We start from the raw sequence: 20,722 nt of genomic DNA on the forward strand, positions 1-20,722 counted from the left end.
GATGAGCATGCGTGTGCTTGCTTTGCAGAGGCCACAGACACGCCCGTCGTCGCACAGCCCGCGTCGGCCACGGAGACCACCCAGCTCACGGCCGACTCCCACCCCAGCTACCACACCGACGGCTTCAACTAGGCCCGGGAGTGGCCGCAGTAGAGGCTAGCCCGGCACTCGGCCACTTCACCCCTAGAGTCACGGACCGTCGTCACAGAGATGGGGAGCGCGCAGCTGCCGGCCCGCCGGGGCCCTGCCCACCTCTGTGCCCACCTGCCTGTCGCCCCCAGCGCGTGAAGTGCGTCGCATGCGGTATTCAAAGCGGTTTAGCTCCTCCTCCTTCCGTCCCTCCTTCTCTAATAGCATGTGCGGCTCTGTTCCCTGTCTGCGCTGTGGGCGCGCCGCGGCGCGGCTCTGTTACCGGGCCGTGGATCTCCCTCGGGGCTTACGATTCGCTGCACCGACCAGGGCTGCGTGTGGGGTCCCCGCCAAGCAGCCTGGGGCAGGAAGGGTGGCTCCTTTCCCTGGTGTCGGTGGGGGGTCCAGTCCGCACCCTGTGCTCGGCAGCGGTCTGGACGCAGGCAGCGCCTCTGGACGCCGCGCCGGGAAGGAGCTGGCGTGGCCTCCCGCTTTGCCCGGTCCCGTCAGCATTTCTGTGGTGTTGGTTTGTGCGGGTCTGTTTGCCTCGGTTGCTTGGCCTTGCGGCAGAGTCTTGCCCATGGGGAGGCTCGTTGTGGAAGGTGTGGGAGGCTCTGGTGACCGCAGGACCATATTTTCTACCTGGGCACGGCCTCGGTTTCCACGTCCCGTGGTCCTCGGGGCGCGCTCCCTCCCCCAGCGAGGCGCCGCTTCTCCCACGCTCCCACCCCGTCCCCAGGCCACGAGCTGGACTGATGGGGCCACACTCCTCCGTCTCCCCACCCCTCCGGCCACCTCCACATTCCTTCAGGCCTGCCTGGCCTCCTGGTGGTCCTTCTGGGACCTCTAGGAACCCCAGATGGTAGCAGTGACCAGTGTGCTGCTGTCAGAGGGGCTGACCGTGCAGGCCGCTGGTGGAGTGCGGCTCGATCACCCCGGGAAGCCCACGTGCGGAGCCCAGCCCCCTCCGCTGAGCTTCCCAGAGCTCCTGCCCGTCCCCACCGTCCTTCGCCTGTTCCCTTCGGTCACCGTCGATGGTTCGGGCCGAGCGAGAGACGCCGGGTTCCTGGAGGAAGGACCAGCTGGACCAAAGGCATAGCCCGGTGTCCCTGGCTTGTGAGCCGGCAGCCTGACCACAGAGCCTCCGCTCGCCGTTGTCTCGAGCAGCGCCTTCCGTGACCCGTGGGAAGTCCGTCCTTCTTGTCTTTGACCCAGAACTTGTGGGTGGCGCCTCTGCTGCAGGGGACGAGAAACGGGTTACGATGGGCCCGTGCTGGCCCAGAGGTCACACTGGTCCCCGCACTCCCAGCAGCCCTGGATGTGGCGTGGCTCCCTGCTGAGCCTGCACTGGTCGCCGGAGACCCAAGCGGTTTCCACAGAAGGAACCAGTGGCTGCTGGTGCGTGTCTCCTGCGTGTGTAGTAGGTGACGGACGAGGGGGACCGTGTCGGCTCAGGCGCACCAGAGCGTGTTCCCACGGCCCCCCGTTTCCACCACCACCAGCCTGCACCCCGCTCACCTGCTGGGCCCTGGCCCTTGTCTGCCACCCACAGCTGTGCGGAGCGCAGGTTCTTACCGGCCCGGAACGGGCTGTGGCGGGAGGGCAGCGTCCGTGCAGGACGGGGACAGGCTCCGAGCGCAGTGCTGGGGGGCGGTGGCGGGCTGTGGCCGGTTGTAGCTGCTGCAGTGGTGGCCACTCCCAGGTCCTTGGGCAGGTTTGTGGTCCTTTGTTTGTTTGTTTTCTGTTATTGTTTTTGGCTTTTGTTCATTAAAATAATCATGAAGACATTCAGTGAGAGAGAAAATTTGCACTATGATCTTAAATCATGCTAAAATCAGAAAGTCACTGACCCACCCTGGACTAGGGAGGCGGTGAGACCACAGGTCCATCTGCTGGTCAGTCCCGGCCCAGCAACAAGAACGCAGCTTCGTGATGTTTCTGAGAGTAACTTTCTGACCTGTATTTCATGGGATGGTCAAGAACCGAGTTCAGAGCTGGGACTGGAGGTAGCAAGCCTCCCCACTCGGGGGTTCCCTGCAGTTGTGCAGTCGGGAAACCTCAAGGCCCACCCCACAGGTCCGAGCGAGTCCTCGACGGGCGGCTTCCACGCGACAGAAGGGGAGGCTCGTCTGGGGACCTGGGTTCAGGGGGAGGAGCCGGTCTGGAAGGTTGTCGAACCCGGGCTCCTGTAGAATTTGTGAAAACTAAATAAATCATGACAGCCATGATAACAACCCTAAAGGTGGTGGTGGTGGTGACTGCCCAAGGCCCAGGGTCCCCAGGGCCCAGACAGGGGCCTCACACTCTCCCCACCTGGCCCTGAAGGCATTTCCACCTGGTGATTCGGACGCGGAGCCGCTTCCACAGTCGACGTCAGCAACCCGGTTGCGTTTCCCTTTTCCTGGAGTGGTCGTGTGTTTTCCCGGTCTGGAGGAGCGCCCGTCTGCCCACCGCACGGCTGCGAGAGTCCCTGAGCCCTCACTCTAGGGCTGCCCGGAGCCCGGGCCACATGTGGCCAGGGAGTGCTGGGCCGGTGCAGGCCGAAGCCCGTCCCGTGTCCCAAAGTGCGGGGCTCGACCCAGGAGGCCCCCAGGGCAGCCGGTGGCTGGTGGGGAGCAGAGGAGGGCCCTGCGGGGCGGCTGCTGGCAGCTGCTGGCCTGTCCGTTTCCGTTCCTGCTCAGTGACGTGCTTGGTCTTCTCTTGTTTTCCCTTTGGCTTTCTCTGCTTTCAAACTGCTTTAGATGTTACGGCTCAGTGTGTGTGAGGCTTCGTAGTTCCCGGTCAGTGCTGTGGGGGAAGCTGCGGCCGCCGTGCGTGGGGCTTAGAGCGGGTGGCCTTTCCACGCTGGTGGCCGCCCGGTGTGGCTGTTGGGACTGTCGCCTGCGTTCTGACCGCAGCTGGGCCCGGCGGGTGAGCCGGAGCTGGAGGATGCCTGCTGCGCGGCGGGCAGTTGGGGAGACAGAGACGCGTGGCCTCCTGGCCGCTGGCCCTCGGGATGGGACAGCCAGCGAGTGGGGTGGGTGCCCGCGTGCAGGCAGAGCTCGGGGGGCCTCCCGAGGGGTGGGTGGGAGTGTGGAAGAGCGGCTGTCCGTCCGTCCGCAGCGCGCTCCGTGAGCCCGTGTGACACAGGCCTCCTGCCCGTCGTTGCTACTTTGGTTGTGGCGCGTCCTGTGGATGTGGCAGAAGCTCCGTCTGTGCTGTCCTTCCACGCACGCCGGCAGTGCGCTGTGGTGCGGGCCGGGGCGGCTCTCGGCGTGTACGTGTGTGTACGTGTGTGTACCCCGCCGCGGGCGTGACTGCTGCTGTCCGGCGGTCTGACCCCAGACGGCCTGGGTTTCCTGGGAGTCGGGTCTCGAACAGGGTCTCGGTGGCGCACTCCTTTGCTGGGTGCGCAGAGGTGGACACCGGCCCTGCTGAGTGCCTGGGCTTTGCACGTGCTGTGGCGGCCTCGTCCTGCAGGTGGCAACTTCTCTGGCGGCAGGGTGCTGGGGCTCCTGAGGAGGGGACTGTCACAGTGCCAAGCCCATCCCGGGGGGCCCACCCGTCGGCTCACTTGACCTCCAGGGGAGTGTCCTTTTGTGACATCTGGGAGCCTTTCCCACCCTTGAAACATTAAAACCAATTTTTTGAGCCTCCGATAACAGTCAGTGACAGAGGACATTCCAAAGGGGACTCTGCCCCGACTGGAGGTCTGGCTTGGGAGGGGGCCGCCGGGGAAGGAGGAGGGGCCACACGATGCTGTCCTTGAGGAAGGGGCTGGGCTCAGGTATAGGCAGTAGCTTTTTGTAGATTTTGTTTCCCTAGAAAATGGGACAATGTTTCAAGCTAAGTGCGAGGAGGCAGTTTACACTGAAATACATATATATATATACACACACAGATATATATATATACACACACTGTTTGAAAATACTAAATGCGATGCATGGCAAGCAGCTGTCCGTGCGCTGGTTTCTGGTTTCGTCCTGTTGCTGGAATCCCACAGCGCTAGGTGGGTGTGCGTCTGACCCCAACCCCCATGTGTGCCCCAAGGGCCCGGCTGGAGGCTTAGGACGGTTCCGTGATCTCCATCCTGTATGTCTGAATGTTGACCTTAAGATAATGATAACTGTTGTAAAATAAATGTTTTCACGGCAAACCAGGCATGTGTCTCATTCAGTGACCCCGCAGAGCCCTTTTCCAGGGGAGTTGTGCACGGCGTGTTCGCAGCCCAAGTGCGGACAGAGGCCCTGCTGGGTTCCGCTTCCAGGTGCTGTCCGCGCCCCCGGCGCAGTGAGGAGAGGGTCCCGTCAGCCCGGCCGGCGTGGACCGGGTTCTGCAGCGCTCCCGGGATGCGCCCTTGCTTCTCTCCCCTCGGCCGCCTGGCTGGCTGTCGGGAACTCCGCCCACCGCCCCAGCCCGGGACCGTCCCCGCTGCCCACACAGCCGGGCATCACCCTCCGTCCTCCGGTCACGAACGCAGGCCGCTGGGCTGCAGGGGCCCCGGGGCAGCTCGCCAGCCTGGGCCCGAGCCCTCCGCTACACAGCGGCCCTGTCCTCGGCCGGGAGCCACAAGGTGGACAAAGGGTGACGGCCGCGTCCCTCACACCTGGGCCTGGCTCCGTGCCGAGATGTGTCCACCTCTGTGCCTGGCCCTTCAGAGGGGCTTCCTGGGATTGTCCCACTGCCTCCTCCACCCAGCGAATCAGTGTGGGGTCTACTCCTGTCCTCGTGCCTGGACTCGGCTGCCGTGTCCACCTGGGTCACGTCCGCCAGCAGCATGTCGGGTGGAGGACGGTCATGACTCCCAGGAGCTTCTGAGAGCATGGGGCAGGGCCTGGCCGGGGACACTGGTGGGTCACAGCCTCGGGTGTCTGGCCCCATTGACACCACCTCTGTGCCTCTGTCTTCTCTTCCCGGAGATAAATGTCTAGTGGCAGACTCGTAGGAAGTGCCGTCTCGCCTCAGGGCAGGGGTGTCCCTGGGGGTTCTGCACACATGGAGGCGGATGGGGTCCTGTCGGTGGGCGGGGCCTAACCAGAGACTCGGGCCCAGGGACCCTGGCCTTAGGCGGGAGAGGCCACCCACACCCAGGAGGTTCTGTGGGTGTGACCACAAGGCCCAGGCCGCAGGTGCCACCTTCCACACCCTCTCGTACCTGGGACCCTCTGAGGTCAGGGTGCTGGGTCTTTTGTTCCCTTGACTGAACTCAGGGCAAGGCAAAAATAGTTTGAAAAAAATAAAGCAGCATAAAAGCACTCAGAATGATGCAAGAAGCACCTTGAGAGGAACCCTTCGTCTGGGACACACGAAGCAGTTGTGACTCAGAATCTCCATGAAGGAGAGTAGACAGGTCAGGCGGTGTAGACCTGCCGGCCGTCCCAGCGCCCCCTCCTGCGGCGGCCACCAGCCTGCCCGTGTGCGGCCGCAGATCCTGTGTCGTTCCTGATTTTAGGATGTCTAGCCTGAAGCTGCCTCCGGTGCTGGGCCAGTGGGAGCTTTCATTCAGGGTGGGGGTTTCTCCAGGCGTCCGCCACCGAGGTCTGGTTGCCGCCCCTGCTCATGGAGGACACGGGCGCTCAGGTCTTCGCTGCTGACCAGAGCTGGACTAACCCCGGGGGCGCCGCAGGCTGCTCTCAGTGGCTGCGCTGTCTGCGGCTGGGGAGGCCCCTCTCCCCTCCTGGCCTCACCACGCGTTTCCCGTGGGGTTCTCGCAGCCACACGGAGGTCTCCAAGCCCTCATGCCAGCCATTCTGGGTGATGGGCAGCGGGACCTCGCTCCTCCCCTGACCCAGGGCCGCAACGTCTTGTATCCCTGACCTAGGGGACTGGGGGCCAACGGCGGGGTGGGGGGTGCGGCTCAGTGGCAGTTCCCGGAGATTCCCAAAGTCCTCTGCCCCACGGCCAGTCTTGGAACTCTGGGCTCCTGGCGGAGGTCCTGGTCGCCATGCGCGGACGGGGGTCTGGGTGCACGGCCTCCTCCCTCTCCGCACCGCCCGTGAGGAGCGCGACCTGGGAGCCGCGGGCCACCGTGAGCCTCGCGGGGCAGGTGTTGGGGCGCGGGGGGCCCTCCCTTCGCCTCTCCAGGAGAGGCAGTGGGGGGTGGGGAGTTGCCCAATGTGCGACGGGGGCAGGGGTCTGGGGACACAGGGCTCAACCTGGCCACAGTAGCCACCCCGCAGGAGACCCACGTACAGCCCCAGGGGGCCCCCCGGCACCCAAGACCAGCGCGGGCAGGACGCAGGGGGCGGCCTGCCGGGTCTGGAGGGGTCCCTGGCCGGAGCCGGAAGGGGAGGCCCCGGCAGGAAGGACCCTCCAAGTCCCGGACACTGGGCTCTCCTGCTTCAGAGGGACCTCCTGCTCCTACTCAGACCCTGCTCTGCGCCCCGGTTCCCCCACCCTCCGTCCAACTCTGGGGGTCTCCGAGGCCGCAGCCCCCTCCCCTGCGCGCTCGCTCCCAAGCGGGCCCCTCTGTCCAGGCTGAGGGTGCTCCGCCGGGCTGGGGCGGGGGCGGGGGGAGGGTGGACATGGTGGGGGGCGGGGCCGGCGCTAGCTCCAGGCAGCCTCACCAGCCCCGGCGGTTCTTGGGCCCCCGCTGCAAGTGGGGTGGTGACCAGAGGAGCCTGAGGACGGGAGCCAGGCCCACTGGCCCGCAAGCGATCCCTGATGCGTCGTTGGAGGTGGGTGCAGCTCACCCCCAGCCCTTCCTCTGGCCCCAGCATGTGGCGGTCGGAGAGTGGGTCCCCGTGCGCCTCCATGTGCAAATTACCCCTTTCTTGCTCTTCTAACCCCAGCCCAGCCCCAGTCCACCCACTCACCCCTGCCCTGCCCCTTCGCACCTCAGAATCTGCTCTTACCAAACCTCCAGCCCCTCTGCGCTGAGCCTCGAAGTCCCCAGCCTCCCGCCCTCTGGCCCTGTGCTCAGGGTCCCTGCTGGAGCAGTGGGGCCTAGAAACTCAGGCATCTTCCAGCATGTGTCCCGACTCCAGGCGGCCCACTGAGGCCCCAGGAGGGGTGGAGTCCTTCCCCTGGCCATGCCAGCCCCCAGCCCCTACGGACAGCCTGCATGGCCTGCCCCACTTGGCGTGACAACTGTATGTCCCCAGCGCTCAGTCTGGGGCTCTGTCTCCCGGCAGGGGCACACCCCAAGCTTCCCTCTCCGCCTTGTGGCGGCCGCTGCAGGGGAAGGGGTAGCACCTCACGGACTGACGAACCTGAGATTGACCCTGGAGACACCATTCTCAGGCTGGCCGGTCCTGGAGGCACTACCCAGGGACAGCAGGCAAAGCCCTCAGCAGGCCAGTGTGTTGTGGGAGCTTCTGGACCAGCGTCTAGGGTGGGCTCCAGGTCTACACCCCACCCACCTCTTCCCCTGCCAGGCCCTGAGGCTATGTCCAGGTTGTAGCTCTGTCTTCCCTGCTCCCCTCAACTGCTCCCCCAGGTGCCTGCCCCACCCCTCCCCAACCCCCAGCGTTCCCCAGGGATGGGCTCGTCCACCCCTGGAGGGCCACGCCTAAGCCTTCTCCCCACGCTGCAGTCCCTTGATGTGTCCCGTGAGCTGTGTTGGGTGTCCCCGGGGGAGTCTTGGATCTGGCTTCCAGGCCTGTCTCTGGGACAAGGAGGCTCCCAGGGGCCGGAGCAATTGCTCCCTCCTTCCGTCGGCATCTGGAAGACCCTCTCCCAGCGCTGTTTGGAGAGTGACCCACTTCTGCCACCGCAGCGGCCTAGCAGGAAATGGGCTCAACAGGTCCCCTAGCCCGTGGCCTAGCCTCCCCCAGTTGCCTCAGATGAGCGGCCCAGAGCCGGAGGGGGCAGATCCTCTGATTCAGACCTCCTGCCTCCCCATTCTGCCCTGGGCCCCGTGTTGTCCTCCCCCAGAGGTGGTGGCTGAGTTGGGTGAGGGCCTCTGGGCCACAGTGCGTGAGACCTGTGCCTGGTGCTTGTTCATGCACGTGCATCTGTGGGTTTGGGTTATTCTTAGGGAGCTGGTCGGCCCCGGGCTGGACTCTGGGGAGGCCCCCACCCCCACCCCCGCCGCTCCTCAGTAACTGTTCCTTATTTGGAAGACCTGGCGTGACAGGAAGCCATCTTCCCAGCCTCAGGGTCCCAGCACCCCTCCCAAGCCGGTCCGGCCAGGCTCCCACCACAGGGCACCAGGACAGAGGGAGCAGGGGTTCTGGAACATGGGGGAGGGGTCCACTCACCAGCTCCGGCAGAAGTTCCTCCTGCTGACCTCTGGGCCCTGTGTGGATTCTCTGCCCCCGGTGTCTGGCCACCCCTTGGACAAGCCTCCTGCCTATGTCTGCCTGCCCTTGGCCTGGCCCCCACCGGGTGACTTCCTGTCCCCGCCCCCGCGAGCTTTTCCATGACATGGCCTTTGTTGGGGTGTGGGGGCGTTCAAGGAGACCAGACGGGCGGGAAAGAGGCAAGACCCAGGTCTGGACGACAGGGGGGTAGGGAGCCAGGACTGCCCACTCCCGGCAGCCCGGAACTCTGCACCATGCACAAACTCCCCACCCCAGGGCAGATCCGCCACAGACAGGCTGTCTGGGGGGAGCTGCAGAAGCAATAAAAGCAGAGCTGGAGGTGGGTTTCTGGCCCTGAACGGTACGGCTGGCCCGTGGACACTGTGTGGCCATCTCCCCTGCAAGTGAGGCTCCTGCCCGCAGCAGGGACAACCCGCCACTCCCTCCTACAGCCGCCCACACGCTGATTTCGGCTGGTTCCCGCACTGTGCAAACTGGCGGTGGGGGCGGGGGTGGTGGGTGGCTGCAGAGGCCGCCTCTTGAGACCCAGAGCCCTAGGTCCAGGCCAGGGTGCCACCAAGGGGCCCATCTAGCAGAACCAGGAGCTGTGGGCCCCAGCTCTACCCCCCAAATACAGACACTGAGCCCAGACTGTAGGGGAAGCCCAGTGCAGGAGCAGGAACCGCAAGTTCTGGGCCGGCTAAGGAGAGGTTCTGAGCTCCTCAACTCACTCCCTCCCCGTGTGGCCCTGCGGCCTGGGCGCTGGGGCTACTCCGCGAGCCCAGGTCTCAGGCAGGACAGCACCCGAGTGAGTGCCCCCAGCTGACCAGGCACGGCTTCCTTTTCCCAAACTTTATTTTATAAAATGTATAGAGTAGGTTACAGCGGTAACATCCTTCTTAATTAAAATCAGTTAGGACATCCCTGCGCAGGGCCCTGAGGCACAAGAGCCCTGGGGGTGGCACGGCGGGAAGGCTCAGGCGGGCGGCTAGCTCGCGGAGGCCACTTCCTCCTCATCACTGCCATCGGGCGCCGCGTCCGTCCCAAAGTAGCGGTCCCCGAAGTTACCTGTGGAGAGGAGGAGGCCCTTGTGGTGGGGACTCAGGCCCGGCAGGCCGGCGGGCACCACTGCTCAGCCCCGGGCGGCCTCACCGATGCCAGGGATGATGCGGAAAAGGTCGTTGACGCGCTTGTCCACCGCCGTGGTGATGATTCTCACTCGTGGGAACGCGTAGGCCACCGAGTGGACCCCCATCTCTGCCATGAGCAGCGACAGCAGGAAGATCTTGTCCTCCGGAACGTCATGGTCCTGCGCCCGAAGGGGCCGGTCAATGCCGACCGGGCCTGCCCCCCACCCCGGCCCCCGCGGCCACTCACCAGGAGCACGCGCACCGCCATCATGGCCGCCGCGCCCGTGGACACGGTGCAGTCCGTCAGGATCACGTGGTCGTCGCTGATGTCCTTGGGCAGCCGCAGGTAGTGGAGCTGCGGGGCGCCGAGTCAGGGCCGGTCCCAACCTGGAGCTGCCCCTCCCGCGCCCCCCCCCCGCGGCGCCGCCCGCACCTCCGGCTCCCCGGTGAGCTGGTTGGTCTGGATGAGGATGGTCCCTATGCGCACGTCCTTGCACACGGCCCGCAGCGCCGGCTCCATGGTCTCGCCCGCGCGCAGGATGGACACGCCGGTGATCTGGGGGCCCGCACGCGGGGGGCGCTGAGCCGGCCGGACCGCCCGCCTCCCCGGCCGCCCCACCCCGTGTCCCCGGGCTGCGCCCCAGCGGGTACCTGCTTCCCCGCGTAGCACTTGCCAGCGTAGTCCTGCCCCTGCGGGGTCTGCACGACGCAGTCCTGCGCACAGGCCGTGCGGCGCTGCTGAGCGCGGGGAGCCGCCGCCTGCCCCCCACCCCCACCCCGCCCGCCCCCGCCCCGCACCTGGAAGGGCAGGAAGGACAGCGCGTGCTCGATGAGCAGCCGCATCAGCCGCTTGGAGTAGAAGATGAACTCGTCGCGGCTGGTCTCCTTGTCCCTGCGGAACGCGCGGGCTGAGCGGGGCCGCCGGGCCTCCCGCCTCGCAGGCCCCCCCCCACCCCCGCCTGCACGGCCCTCACCTGATGATGGTGTGCATGCCCCGCACCTGCGGCGTGCTCTTGAGGACACTCAGCGTCTGGGGCAGGGGGTGGCACTGGTGCGCCGAGGCCAGCGCGGCCCTGGGAACGCAAAGTGGTTGGGGACTCAAGAAGGGGTGTCGCCTCCCGGAGCCCCGTCCTCCCACGCCGGACACTGTGTGTGGGGGCGGGGCGCACGTGATGGGGACAGAGAGGTGTGCAGGTGGGGGCCTGCCCCGGCCCGAGGACCCCCGCCGGGCGGAGGCTGAGCAGCGGCTGACCATCAGGGGAAGCGAGGGCCTGAGCCGCGAGCCTCCCCTCCGAGCCCGGAGCCCCTCCTGCGCTGGCCCGCAGGAAGCCAAAGGGGACCAGGCAGCGCGAGCGAAGGACCCTCCGCCCCCACGATGGGCGGCTGGTCCCCAACCCCAGAACCGGTCTCTCGGGAACGGCTGAGCTTCGGGGCCAAGCCTCGTCCTGACCCTTCCCCTCCAGGGCAGGCAGGGCCCCTTCACAGGGGACGCGGGCAGAGCCGGCCCCCTCCGGGGCCAGCCCCGCGGCAGCACCCCCTCCCCCGGGGCGGAGGGGGCAGGGGCGGGGCGGGGCGGGGCGGAGGGGCGGGGCGGGGCGAGCGGGAGCAGCACCCCCCGCCCCCAGCGCACACAGCACGGCAGCACCACCAGCGCGCACTCTGTCCTCACATATCCCAGCGCAGCTTCCTCTGCTCGCCAGGTGAAGAGTGTTCAGGGAGGGAACAGGGCAGGAAACCCAAGGGTTTACGAGGAAGAGAACAAAGAGAAAAAGACCGTTGAGCAGGGGGGTGAGTCCCCGGGGCCACCAGCTGGCCTGAGGGCGAGGAGAGGCAGGTGGCAGGGAAACCCGGGAGGCTTTGCCCACACCCCGCCGCCGGGCCCCACCGCGCGCCCACCAGTCCCACTTCCTGGGCTGGCCGGACCGTGGAGAGCCCGCCGCGCTTAGGTGTTCTTTCAAGTTTGCCACCCTGGAAACTTGATGCTCAAGACAAGGGCTCCCCCGGGGACCCGGCAGGGCGAGCCCTGCCGGTGCCTCCGTCTGGATGAAAGCCCAGCGGTGACTCGCGCGAGGGCAGCACGCTGCAGGGCCCGTTCCCAGGGCACCCGCTCCAGGGCTCCCAAGCGTGAACGGGACTCTCCCGTTCACAGAACCGACTCTCCGGACTCTCCCCGGTTCCACAGAAAGCCCCGGCTACAGGCAGGTCACTAGTGCGGGGCACTCTGTGGGGTGGGCGCTCCATCCGCTCTCTCCTGGGGCGTCCAGAGCTCCCCTCGGGCTCTCAGGGCCAGCGTGAGGAGGGGGTCGGGGGCTGGGGCCTCACCGTCTGGGGGCATCCAGGCTGGAGCCTAAGGTCCGGCAGAGGACCCTCTGGCTGCTGAGGGACATGCCTACTGAGCACTAACGTGGGGGGACCCAGCCGTGCTGGCTCGGGGCAGCAGTGCCCTCTGACGGCAGACCCCGTGCAGCCAGCCCCCCTTGTGGGGGACAGGCCTCCAGAGAGGTCTGACCAGGGTCCGGGCACTGTGTGATCCGGGGCAAGTGCCTTAACCTCTCTGTGCCTTTGTTTCCTCGGCTACCAGCAAAGACAGACAAAAGCAGGGTGGAGGCCACCAAGCCATCGTCTGCCCAGGGCGGGGCGACCCCGGGGGGATGGGCGTGACACCAGAGGACCCTCCCACCTGCCCAGGTGACACCCCAAATTCCGAGCTGCCTGTGGATGCTGGAAGTGCCTCCGGCGGTGCAGACGGGTTTGGGAAGTCTTACCTGACACTGAGCTCACGCTGCGGCAGCAACACGGGGAGACACAAGGGAATGGGGGCGGCGTGTCAGCGGCGGCAGCGCGGCTCACCTTGCCGTCGCCGGACAGCACAGCCCGTTGCCACTGTGCGCCTCAACCTGCCAGGCCCACCCGCCCGGGAAAGGACCTGCCTCCGTCCCCAGGGACAGTCCCAGGTAGCCGCCCGGCACCGGAGGGTGCCCGTTCTTACGGCCCGTAGCCTGGGCACCCTCTGGATGGGGCATGACGAGCCTGGGCTCCTGGGGCCCGGTTCCTCAGGCCTCCAACACCCCCTTATGAAGCCTGCCCAGAGGGGCAGGACCCTTGGCCAGCCCAGGGCACGTAACTTCAGCTTGGGGCAACCCTCCTGGAGCGCCCTGGATGTGGAACTCAGCGCTAAAACCCCAAAGTCCCCTGAAGCTTTGGGAGGGACAGGAGCGCACCCTTCCACTCAAGGCCCAGCTCAGGCCAGGAGGCCCAGAAGGCACCCCACGCGGTCTCTGGCCCACACAGAGGGCTGGGGCTGAGCGAGCAGGCCCGGAGCACCGGACGCCGGAACAGGGCAGAGGACAATGGACACACAGGGGCGGGGGAGGGCAGACGGCGGTGCGAGCAGCAGCAGGGGAGTCGGGGAGCAGGGAGAGGGCCCGGGGGGCTGCAGGGGCCCGAGGGCCTGGCCCAGCTGGCTCACCTCCTCCAGCTGGCTGTGCATGTGCTGCACGATCAAGTCGATGGCCACCGTGTTCCCGCTCCCTGGGACAGGACGGGCAAGGAGGGTCACGCGGGGGACCAAGGCCCCTCCTGCCCACACGCCCAACGGCAGGCGGGTGTGCAGGCTCACCCCAGGGCACCACGATGTCTGCCACGCGCATCGTGGGCTGGATGTACTGGTCGAAGGCGGGTTTGACAAACTTGTTGTACTGCTTGATGACACCCTCAATGTCCCGGCCACGCTCACTGATATCCCGGCGCAGCCGCCGCACCAGACGGATGTCAGAGTCTGTGTCCACAAAGATCTTCATGTCCAGGAGCTGGACGGGGACGGCGAGGTGCTGAGCAGAGCGTGGCACCATCCTGGGACCACACCAGGCCCACGGGGCAGCTTGCAGGTCTGGCGGGCAGTGTGCACAGTCGTGGGGAACTCAGCGGGGGCGGGCCACTGTCCACCGGGCTTCAGTCAAGGGCACTGGACGGACCCTGGCCGCACAGGCGGGAGGGAGCCGGCAGCATTTCCGTGGGGTGCCAGCTGTCCACATGCCCTTGCACGTGCCAGGGCACAGGGACTGTCCCCGCCTCACCTCCCCCACCATAGCGCTTGGGCTTGGAGAGTTGCTTGGTAGTCAACAAGGTTCCCTGAGCCTGAGCCCAAACTTACTGGCCTCAGAATGACAAGGAACAAGGACCAAAGCACAGGCCTCCCTCCTGGTTCTCAGGGCGGGTGGCAGAGGCAGCCACCCACAGCAGGGCCTGGCGGGAAGGCTGCTGCTGTGCACGCCTCTCGGGGGTCCGAAGGCACCGACCCAGGAGGCTGCCTCCATCCCAGGCAACTGCTCACACGTGCACGCCAATGTGGACTCTGACCTCAGAGAGGTCACTCTGACCGCAGCCACTGCAGGGACCTGAGAGCCGCAGAGGCGCCTCACACAAGAGGGTGAGGAAGCATGAGAACAGGTCGAGGCACTGGCCCAGGGCTTTGCACCCACAGCTGAGAGTGAGCCCCTCCGCAGGCCACCTCCCCCCCCAGGGCACTGCACTCTGCCTGTGTGAGCGGTGGGTCTGCTCCACCCAATGTCACTGACCCACGCTCCAAGGAGCGGCCGTTCCCCACCCAACACACAGTGACTGCACCACCAGGATAGGACGGAGCGAGCGGCTTAGCCGGCTCGGAGGAGGCGAACTTAGGGTCAGAACCACGGAGAAGCAGGGACGGACATCCCCAGGAGGACCGTGAGCCTTGAGCCCCGTCCTCACCTCCAGCAACGCCTTGTCAGCAAAGGCCATGATGCCCTCGAAGATGATCACGTTTGCCCCGTACAGTGTTTTCTGCAAAGGGATGGTGCAGCCGGTCGCCCGCGGCGCCTGCTGTGCTCCCAGGCGGGCGCGCACAGCCCCAGCCCATGAGGCCTACCCAGTCCTTCTTCCGGCTGTGGGTGGTGAAGTCGTAGACGGGCACCTTGACACTCTTGCCCTGTTTCAGCTTCTTGAGGGTGGACACGATGAGGTCAAAGTCAAAGGCGTCTGGATGGTCGAAGTTGAAGTTGTTGTGGGCGGCCTGTTCCTGCTGCTGTGTGGTCAGCACCTGCGGCAGGAGGGATCGGGGGCTCCGTGGGCCTCTCCACACCCTGCCGGGAGACCGGAGACCGGGGCGGGGCCTCCAGGCCCTCCGTGGGTGTGGCCTGCACTCACAGGCGCGCTCCTCACCTTGTAGAAGGAGTCCATGGACAGCAAGACCACCCAGGGCACGTCTAGGGCCTCGATGATCATCCTGGCCACAGTGGTCTTCCCGGAGGCGCTGCCACCTCCCAGGCCTGCGGAAAGAGGCCCAGCGACCCTGAGCAAGAGCAGCAGGGCCGGCCCCCCAGCCTGGCTCCAGGGGTGTGCTCCCCCCACACGCCGACACTCTGCCTGCCGCGTCCCCCACCCCCCCACCTCCCCCAGCTCTCCACGACGGCACCCAGGGACCCGTGGCAGCTCCAGTCAGCAGCACCATGCCGGGCACTCGGCGCAGGCCCCGCCTTGCTCACCGATGGCAAAGGCCTCCTTGGACTGTGTGCCATGCTCGTTGTACCAGGGCGGCCGGCCGGCCGTGTAGATGGTGCGCTTGCTGGTGCGCAGCAGGGGCGGCTCCGACTTGCACTGGCTGGTGGTGCGCTTCCGGGGTGAGCGCCTGCCGCCCACGGCCGGGAGGAGCCTGTCCAAGGACTCGGCACTGCTGCTGCAGAGGGGAAGACACGCCTGCCTCTGCCCCAGGCCAGCCACGCCGCCATCCCCCGGGGCCCATCCCTGACGCAGGCACCCGGGCCTGGCGAGCAGCCGAAGCGGTGCGAAGGAAAGCGACCGGCAGCCCATCCACGGGCTCCTGGCCTGGGCTGGTCACTGTCCACACGCGTCCAGAGGGACAGCAAATGGCAGTGAGGGAAAGGACAGCCACCCGGGGCCCCTCAGAGGGCGAGAGGCACAGCAGGGCCAGTCAGGACCCCGTCGAGGACTGTGTTCCCTCCCACAACACTCCCCAGAAGACCCGACCCCTGCCACCCTGCGGGGCGCACCAGGAGAGGCTCCCAGACAGACTGCTGACCGGAAAGCCGAACAGGCTGGTGGAGGCCATGGGTGCAGGAGAGAGACCCTGGGCTCGGAGACCCGCAGAGCAGCCTCTGCTTCCTGCTGTCCCGCACACCGCAGACCAAGACGGCACACGTCCCCAGGAGCCACGACCAGGAAACCCCACCTGGCGGAGGCACTGGCAGCCCTGCACCGGCCTGCGCTGTGCCCCTCGCACCCGGTGACAGGCTGACGTCCACGTCAGCTCACAGGGGGCTCGGTGTGACTGCAGGCCCAACGCCTCAGTCCCAACAGGGACAGGTCTGAGGCGGCTCAGTCTGGCCGAGCAGCCCAGTGGGGAGCGAGCATCTGCGAGACGCCCGCCTCAGTCCGAGCGGACGGGCTGGGTCACGAGAGCCTGCTGTGGAGACGCACGCGGCCAGAACAAGCTGGAGAGCAGGCGCTCGTGGCCCCGCACAAGAGAGGGGCTGGGCTGGCCCCAGCGTCCCCTCGCGGACCCGCTCTGCAGGCGTCAGAGCTCGCGGGCTCCCTGCACACACCTTCGTGTGAGTGTCCGAGCGGGACAGGACACACAGAACAAGACGCCGACACGACCGCCCCGGGGACGAGGATTTGGGATCCTGCTGCCTCGAATGTCTTATAAGCACAGACCAAGCCTGCGACACCCAGCAGCGCGAGGCCACAGGGTGCCAGGAATCCCGCCCACGAGGGCGACGCCAGCCGCCGAGGGCCATGGGGGAGCCTTCCTGCGTCTGGAACGGCCCCGGCATCTCCACCTCGGGAACGCGATGTTCCCGCTGCGCAGCCCTCCCGGAGTCCCGGCTGTTTCCCAGGGCGAGGAGGACGGTGTGCCTGTGTGTCTGGGGGTAGGAGGCAGTGGAAGGAACCTGTCAAAGCTGGAGGTGAGACAGGTCACACCAGCAGCACCTGAGAGCCGCGAGAACAGCTGTGGCCCAGTCCCAGCAGCGAGACACCAGGCATCACGGGACAGAACCACGGGGCACCATCCCGGGGGACAGGCGACACAGGGCCGTCGTGGCTCCGTGCTGTCAGGACAGCAACAGACGTAACTGGCCAGTCTGTGTGCTCGGGGTCACCTGTGCAGCTCTGGAGTCAGGCACTGCCACCCAGAAGTGTGGGGGGGACTCTGCCCAGCATGGAGCTGCCCCGGGGGTGCCCCCACATTCCTGCTCAGTTAAGCCGGAGATGAACACGGCAGGGGTGGGGGCAGGAGGGAACGCGTAGGGGCGTCTCCAGGCACTGGAAACACTCCTCTGACGACACAGGGCCTGCAGGCCTCGGGGCTCCCCAAGGCACTGACCTCCTGGCGGCAGCAGGAGGGCTCCACGGTGGCCCTGGAGGTGACGGGGCGGGGGGGGGCAGAAAACGAAGTCCAGCCCCCCGCCCCCCTCCCCTGTGCCTTCTGGTTGAAAACTCTGATGTGGACAACCCGGCTTGCGAAGGAGGGGCCTCAGCAGCTCACAGGTCCCTCACAGCCGGCCTGCCGCGCGCAGTCCGCCACGGGCCCTGCTTCTCACCCCAGGGCAGTGGCCCGGCCTCTCCAACAGGAAACTCTGAATCCTTATTTGTGAGTGTTCCTGGTCCTGCGGAGCCAGTGACGGCCACGACCACTGACGACTTCTGAGGCTCCTGCTGCCGACCGCCCGGGGCAGACACTGTCCCCGGGAAGAGCGCCCATGCGCCAGGAAGAGCGGAAAGTAGGCCAGAGAGAGCTTTGCCAGAAACCCGCCCCATCTGGGGCGTGTGATGGGTCTGAACCGTGTCAGGCTGGGTATGCAGCCAAGCCCAGCTCCACTGCCTTTTCCAAAGCCCCGGCTCTCTCTGGGAGCGAGGGAGGAAGCCTCACTGTGACCTCAGAGCAAGCCTCACCCCATGTTCTCACGACACGACCTTGGAAATGGGAATGTCGCACCCAAGATCTCCTTTCCCAATCCCCAGGTGGACGACGTGCGTCTGGTTACGGCGACAAAAGGTAACTTCAAACCGAAGGATTAGGGGCCACAACGGACAGAGACTCGCCTGTAACAGACAGCCCCAAGCAAAACGAGCCCCTCCTGGGGCCAGCCCAGCCTGGGCCCCCCAGAGCACCCACCTGGCCTGCTGGACCCCTGAGGTCGATCAGACACAGGACGCACAGGGCTGCGAGCGGCCAAGACCCAGCAGAGGCAGTCGCCTCGCCATGGCCACGGGAGACCACACACCTGCCACTCACCTGCCTTCTGCGCCAAGGGCCCAGCACCCCGAGATCCTGATGCCAGGGTAAGCTGGGGGGCTGCTCATGTCTGGGTCACGGGACAGCGGACAGCAGGGTGATCCCAGGTGTGTACAGGAACACCTCCACTGTGTCCCTCAGGCCCACAGGAGCCCCCCAGGACAGCTCAGGGGCCACCTGAACTGCCCCCCCATGGGTGGGCCGGCGGCCCCGCAGATGAGGAGCTAGAGTACGGGCTGCAAGAGCCCCGTGCAGAAGGAAAAGGACCCACCGCCGCCTCAGAGGCTGAGGCCACAGGCATTAAGAGGCTCAGCTGGCTGGGGGCTGTGAGCTCTCCTGGTATTAATAGCACTGACCCTGCCGGAAAGAACACGGCTGTGGGGCCCTGGCCGAGCTCAGGCCAGCCCTGGGTGTGAACTGCCCCTCCTGTGCGCCTGCGGGTATACTGCTGGCCCAGGCTTGCTGGGGACCGTGGTGCACCTCCCCCAGAACACCGGGGCAAGAATCTCCAGACCCCAGGCCGGCTTGGGACTGGAGGACCAACCCCCTCCTCACCCTCCGCGGGAGGAAAACCCGGAAACCCTCTGGCAGCCAAGCCTTGCTGACTGTCACACCCTCGGCCCCAAGGTGCCTTCTAGAGGCATAAACAACCTGAAACTCTAGCAGCCCGCCCCTCCCTCCCTCCAGGGGTAGGCTCCAGCCGGTCCCCAAGGCCACGTGGAGCTCAGCGTCAGCCCCGGGACACAGCCGGTCTCCAGCCTGGCAGCAGGAGGGAGAATGGGTTCAGCCAGTGTCGAGGGTCGAGGGTCTGCGTCCCTAAGTCCCCGGCCTCCTTCCCAGCTTTCCTCCCAACGACATGGAGGCTCAGGGAAGAGAAAATTCCATGTGGGGTTCCCACACCCGAAGAGGGGCCACTCCTGGACGCTGCCTCAGGAGCAGCCTCTCCCGGCCGCCCAGGTAAGAAGGGTGAGTCTGCCTCCCTGTCCAGAGGCACCTGGAGCGGGACAGAACTCTCCATCTTTGCCCACAAGAGCTTGGCCCCCAGGACACTTCGGAGGTGGGAGCCGTCCCGGGCAGGGCAGCACAGCTGGCCACTGGTGCCCGACGCGCTGCCGGCTTTAGGGAAGTTTGCCGGATGAGTAAGTAGAGGCCAGAGGGAGGAGGGAGGTGCTGATCCACTGGGCCCTGGCCCCAGGAACCCCAGACGAGCTCAGGGCCAGAGAGGTATCAGGGCTTTCTCAGGACAGATGAGAAACTGGGGGGGCTGGGAGGCTACAGCCCTACAGGGGCTCAAACAGGCTCCAGAGACTTGCATGACCCCTCCCCCACCCCCCTGGAAACCTGCCTGCAGAATCGGCTTGATCCTGCGTTCTGGACGGGTCCGGTCGGCCTCCGTCCACCGCCACAGCTTCAGACCCATCTCCACCTGGACTGCACCAGGAGACTGCCTGAGGGGCTCACCATCCTCCCCCAAACGCTCACTTATCTGCCAGCCTGCCCAGCGCTAAGGTGTCCGAGGTCCCTGACCCTCTAGGGAGCAAACAGACGAAACACAACCGGCGCGGCGGACGGAGCACACGGATGCAGCCGCCGTCGTGGGCACCTACACCCGGATGCGACCAGACCAGCTCTGGGGCCCGCGGGGGGCGTGTGGGGCCTGTGGGGCAGCGCTCAGGATACCAGCACTGGGGAGTAACCGGGACGCCCAGAGGCAGTGCCAGGATGGACGCCCTCGGGGCCTCTGGAGAAGCACGCCAGAGTCCACAGTGCCGCTGCCGGGCCCTGGCTCCCTTCCTGGGACCTCTGGCTCCCCGGGTCCCATGACAGGCACGTGTGCCCACTCCCTGGCTCCGCACACGGGGTGGGGACTCGACGCAGCGCCCACCGGCCCATGTCTTCAGGGAGTGCTTCTCTCCAGGGCGCCTCCCGCCTTGCCCTCTCCGATCTGGGGCTGACTCAGCCTGGCCGAGCCGCTCAGGGCTGCGAGACTCAGCCACCCCGGGCCACCATCTAGTCGCTCTGGGCCGGGAAGGTGTGCACCCCCTCTGGGCGCCCCTCGCTCGGTCCTCTCCCTGCGCACACAGCGGCGCCCCGGCCCCCAGACCATCCTGGCGGAGCCCAGGCACACAGCACCTCTGCCTCGGAGAGGTCCTCCAGGTCCCCCCGACCCCGGGGCTGTCGCGAGCCTTCCTCCGGGGCAGTTCCCACCCAGAGGCAGGAGCCCGCTCCCTCTGGGCCCCTTCCACCTCCCCCGCTGGGGCGACGGGTGGGGTCACCGGCGGGGTCACCGGCGGGGTCACCGGCGGGGGTCACGGACGGGGTCACGGGCGGCTCCGGCCCCGCTCCGCCCTCCCACTCCAGGCTCGTGCAGAGCCTCCACCGAGCCTCGAGGCGCGGCCCCACCGGGGGCAGGGGGCAGGCCGAAGGCACCCGGATTCAGCCGTGGCGCTGGCGAGGAGCAGAGCGGAGGCAGGGCCGGCCCCCCGCGGAGCGCCAGGTCACGCTCCCGCCCCTCGGGACCGACACCGAAGCCACCTCCGGAGAAGCCGCTCTGTCCGCAGGCTTGGCCGCGAGCGCGGGCCCCCGGGCGCGGCGGTGCACGCTCGGTGTCCCCGCCCGGCCGGGACCCTCCCACGGCGGGCGCCCGCCGCCCTCGCGCGCCCAGAGCCCCGCCGGCCAGCGAGCGCCCCACGGCCCCGCGGCGGACGCGAGGGGGCGTGCGCGGCCCCCAGCCCGAGCTCGGCGCGCCGCGCCTACCGGTCCTCGCACGCGGTCTCGCTCCTCTCCGGCGGCCGGTCGGGCCCGTCTCCGGCCGCAGCGGGCGCCGGAGGCAAGCGGGGCGCCTCGCCAGGGACCGGGGGCGCCGCCATGGAGCTCGGAGGCCTCGCCGCAGGCGGCCGGCCGCGGGGCGGGGCTCTGGGGCCGGCCGCGCAGGCCTTCGGGAG

General features: G+C 67.1%; 3 protein-coding genes across 14 annotated transcripts in view; 2 read left to right on the top strand and 1 right to left on the bottom strand.

Annotated features, from left to right (window-relative positions):
• DNAJC5 (DnaJ heat shock protein family (Hsp40) member C5) overlaps window positions 1-4,267 on the top strand; it is a 39,329-nt gene extending 35,062 nt beyond the window's left edge. For all 4 annotated transcript variants that reach the window (XR_006603936.1, XM_045070781.1, XM_045070783.1 and 1 more), the window contains one exon: window positions 29-4,267. Coding sequence is in view for 3 of the 4 variants with exons in the window: in XM_045070781.1 (XP_044926716.1) it covers window positions 29-132 (104 nt within the window). In the remaining variant the exon portion in view is untranslated. The remainder of the gene's footprint in view (window positions 1-28) is intronic.
• A 4,924-nt stretch (window positions 4,268-9,191) lies between these two features.
• On the bottom strand, window positions 9,192-20,694 carry UCKL1 (uridine-cytidine kinase 1 like 1). Of its 9 annotated transcripts, none has more exons than XM_045070776.1 (15): window positions 20,535-20,694; window positions 15,007-15,197; window positions 14,684-14,790; window positions 14,391-14,561; window positions 14,234-14,305; window positions 13,104-13,293; window positions 12,954-13,015; window positions 11,154-11,173; window positions 10,459-10,557; window positions 10,283-10,376; window positions 10,136-10,198; window positions 9,918-10,040; window positions 9,732-9,839; window positions 9,507-9,663; window positions 9,192-9,422 (listed from the first exon to the last, which is right to left on the bottom strand). In XM_045070776.1, exons 1-15 carry the CDS (start codon window positions 20,645-20,647, stop codon window positions 9,343-9,345), a joined length of 1,650 nt encoding a protein of 549 aa, XP_044926711.1. In that variant the 5' UTR covers window positions 20,648-20,694; the 3' UTR covers window positions 9,192-9,342. The 9 variants fall into 9 exon arrangements, with proteins under 9 accessions (XP_044926711.1, XP_044926712.1, XP_012915661.1 ...); XM_045070777.1 differs by lacking the exon at window positions 11,154-11,173 and adding an exon at window positions 12,250-12,266; XM_013060207.2 differs by lacking the exon at window positions 20,535-20,694 and adding an exon at window positions 17,778-18,469.
• Window positions 17,075-19,285, top strand: LOC101674437. The gene is made up of 3 exons (XM_004760059.3): window positions 17,075-17,824; window positions 18,618-18,734; window positions 19,129-19,285. Exons 1-3 carry the CDS (start codon window positions 17,463-17,465, stop codon window positions 19,283-19,285), a joined length of 636 nt encoding a protein of 211 aa, XP_004760116.1. The 5' UTR covers window positions 17,075-17,462.
• Window positions 20,695-20,722: the final 28 nt, after the last annotated feature.

The sequence above is a fragment of the Mustela putorius genome, unplaced genomic scaffold, assembly GCF_011764305.1.
Source record: "Mustela putorius furo isolate JIRA1106 unplaced genomic scaffold, ASM1176430v1.1 tig00003972_pilon_pilon_pilon, whole genome shotgun sequence".
NCBI lineage: Eukaryota > Metazoa > Chordata > Mammalia > Carnivora > Mustelidae > Mustela > Mustela putorius.

Bases quoted from the DNA above. Each gene is read 5' to 3' on its own strand.
- UCKL1 (XM_013060205.2), bottom strand. From the start codon at position 15,331: ATGGGCTGCCGGTCGCTTTCCTTCGCACCGCTTCGGCTGCTCGCCAGG. The intron at 14,791-15,006 runs GTGAGCAAGGCG...CTCTTTCCGCAG, and splicing joins CAAGGAGGCCTTTGCCATCG to GCCTGGGAGGTGGCAGCGCC. The intron at 13,016-13,103 runs GTGAGCCTGCAC...GTCCTGTCCCAG, and splicing joins AGACATCGTGGTGCCCTGGG to GGAGCGGGAACACGGTGGCC.
- LOC101674437 (XM_004760059.3), top strand. From the start codon at position 17,463: ATGGGAATGTCGCACCCAAGATCTCCTTTCCCAATCCCCAGGTGGACG. The intron at 17,825-18,617 runs GTAAGCTGGGGG...CCTCCTTCCCAG, and splicing joins CCCGAGATCCTGATGCCAGG to CTTTCCTCCCAACGACATGG. The intron at 18,735-19,128 runs GTAAGAAGGGTG...ACCTGCCTGCAG, and splicing joins AGCCTCTCCCGGCCGCCCAG to AATCGGCTTGATCCTGCGTT.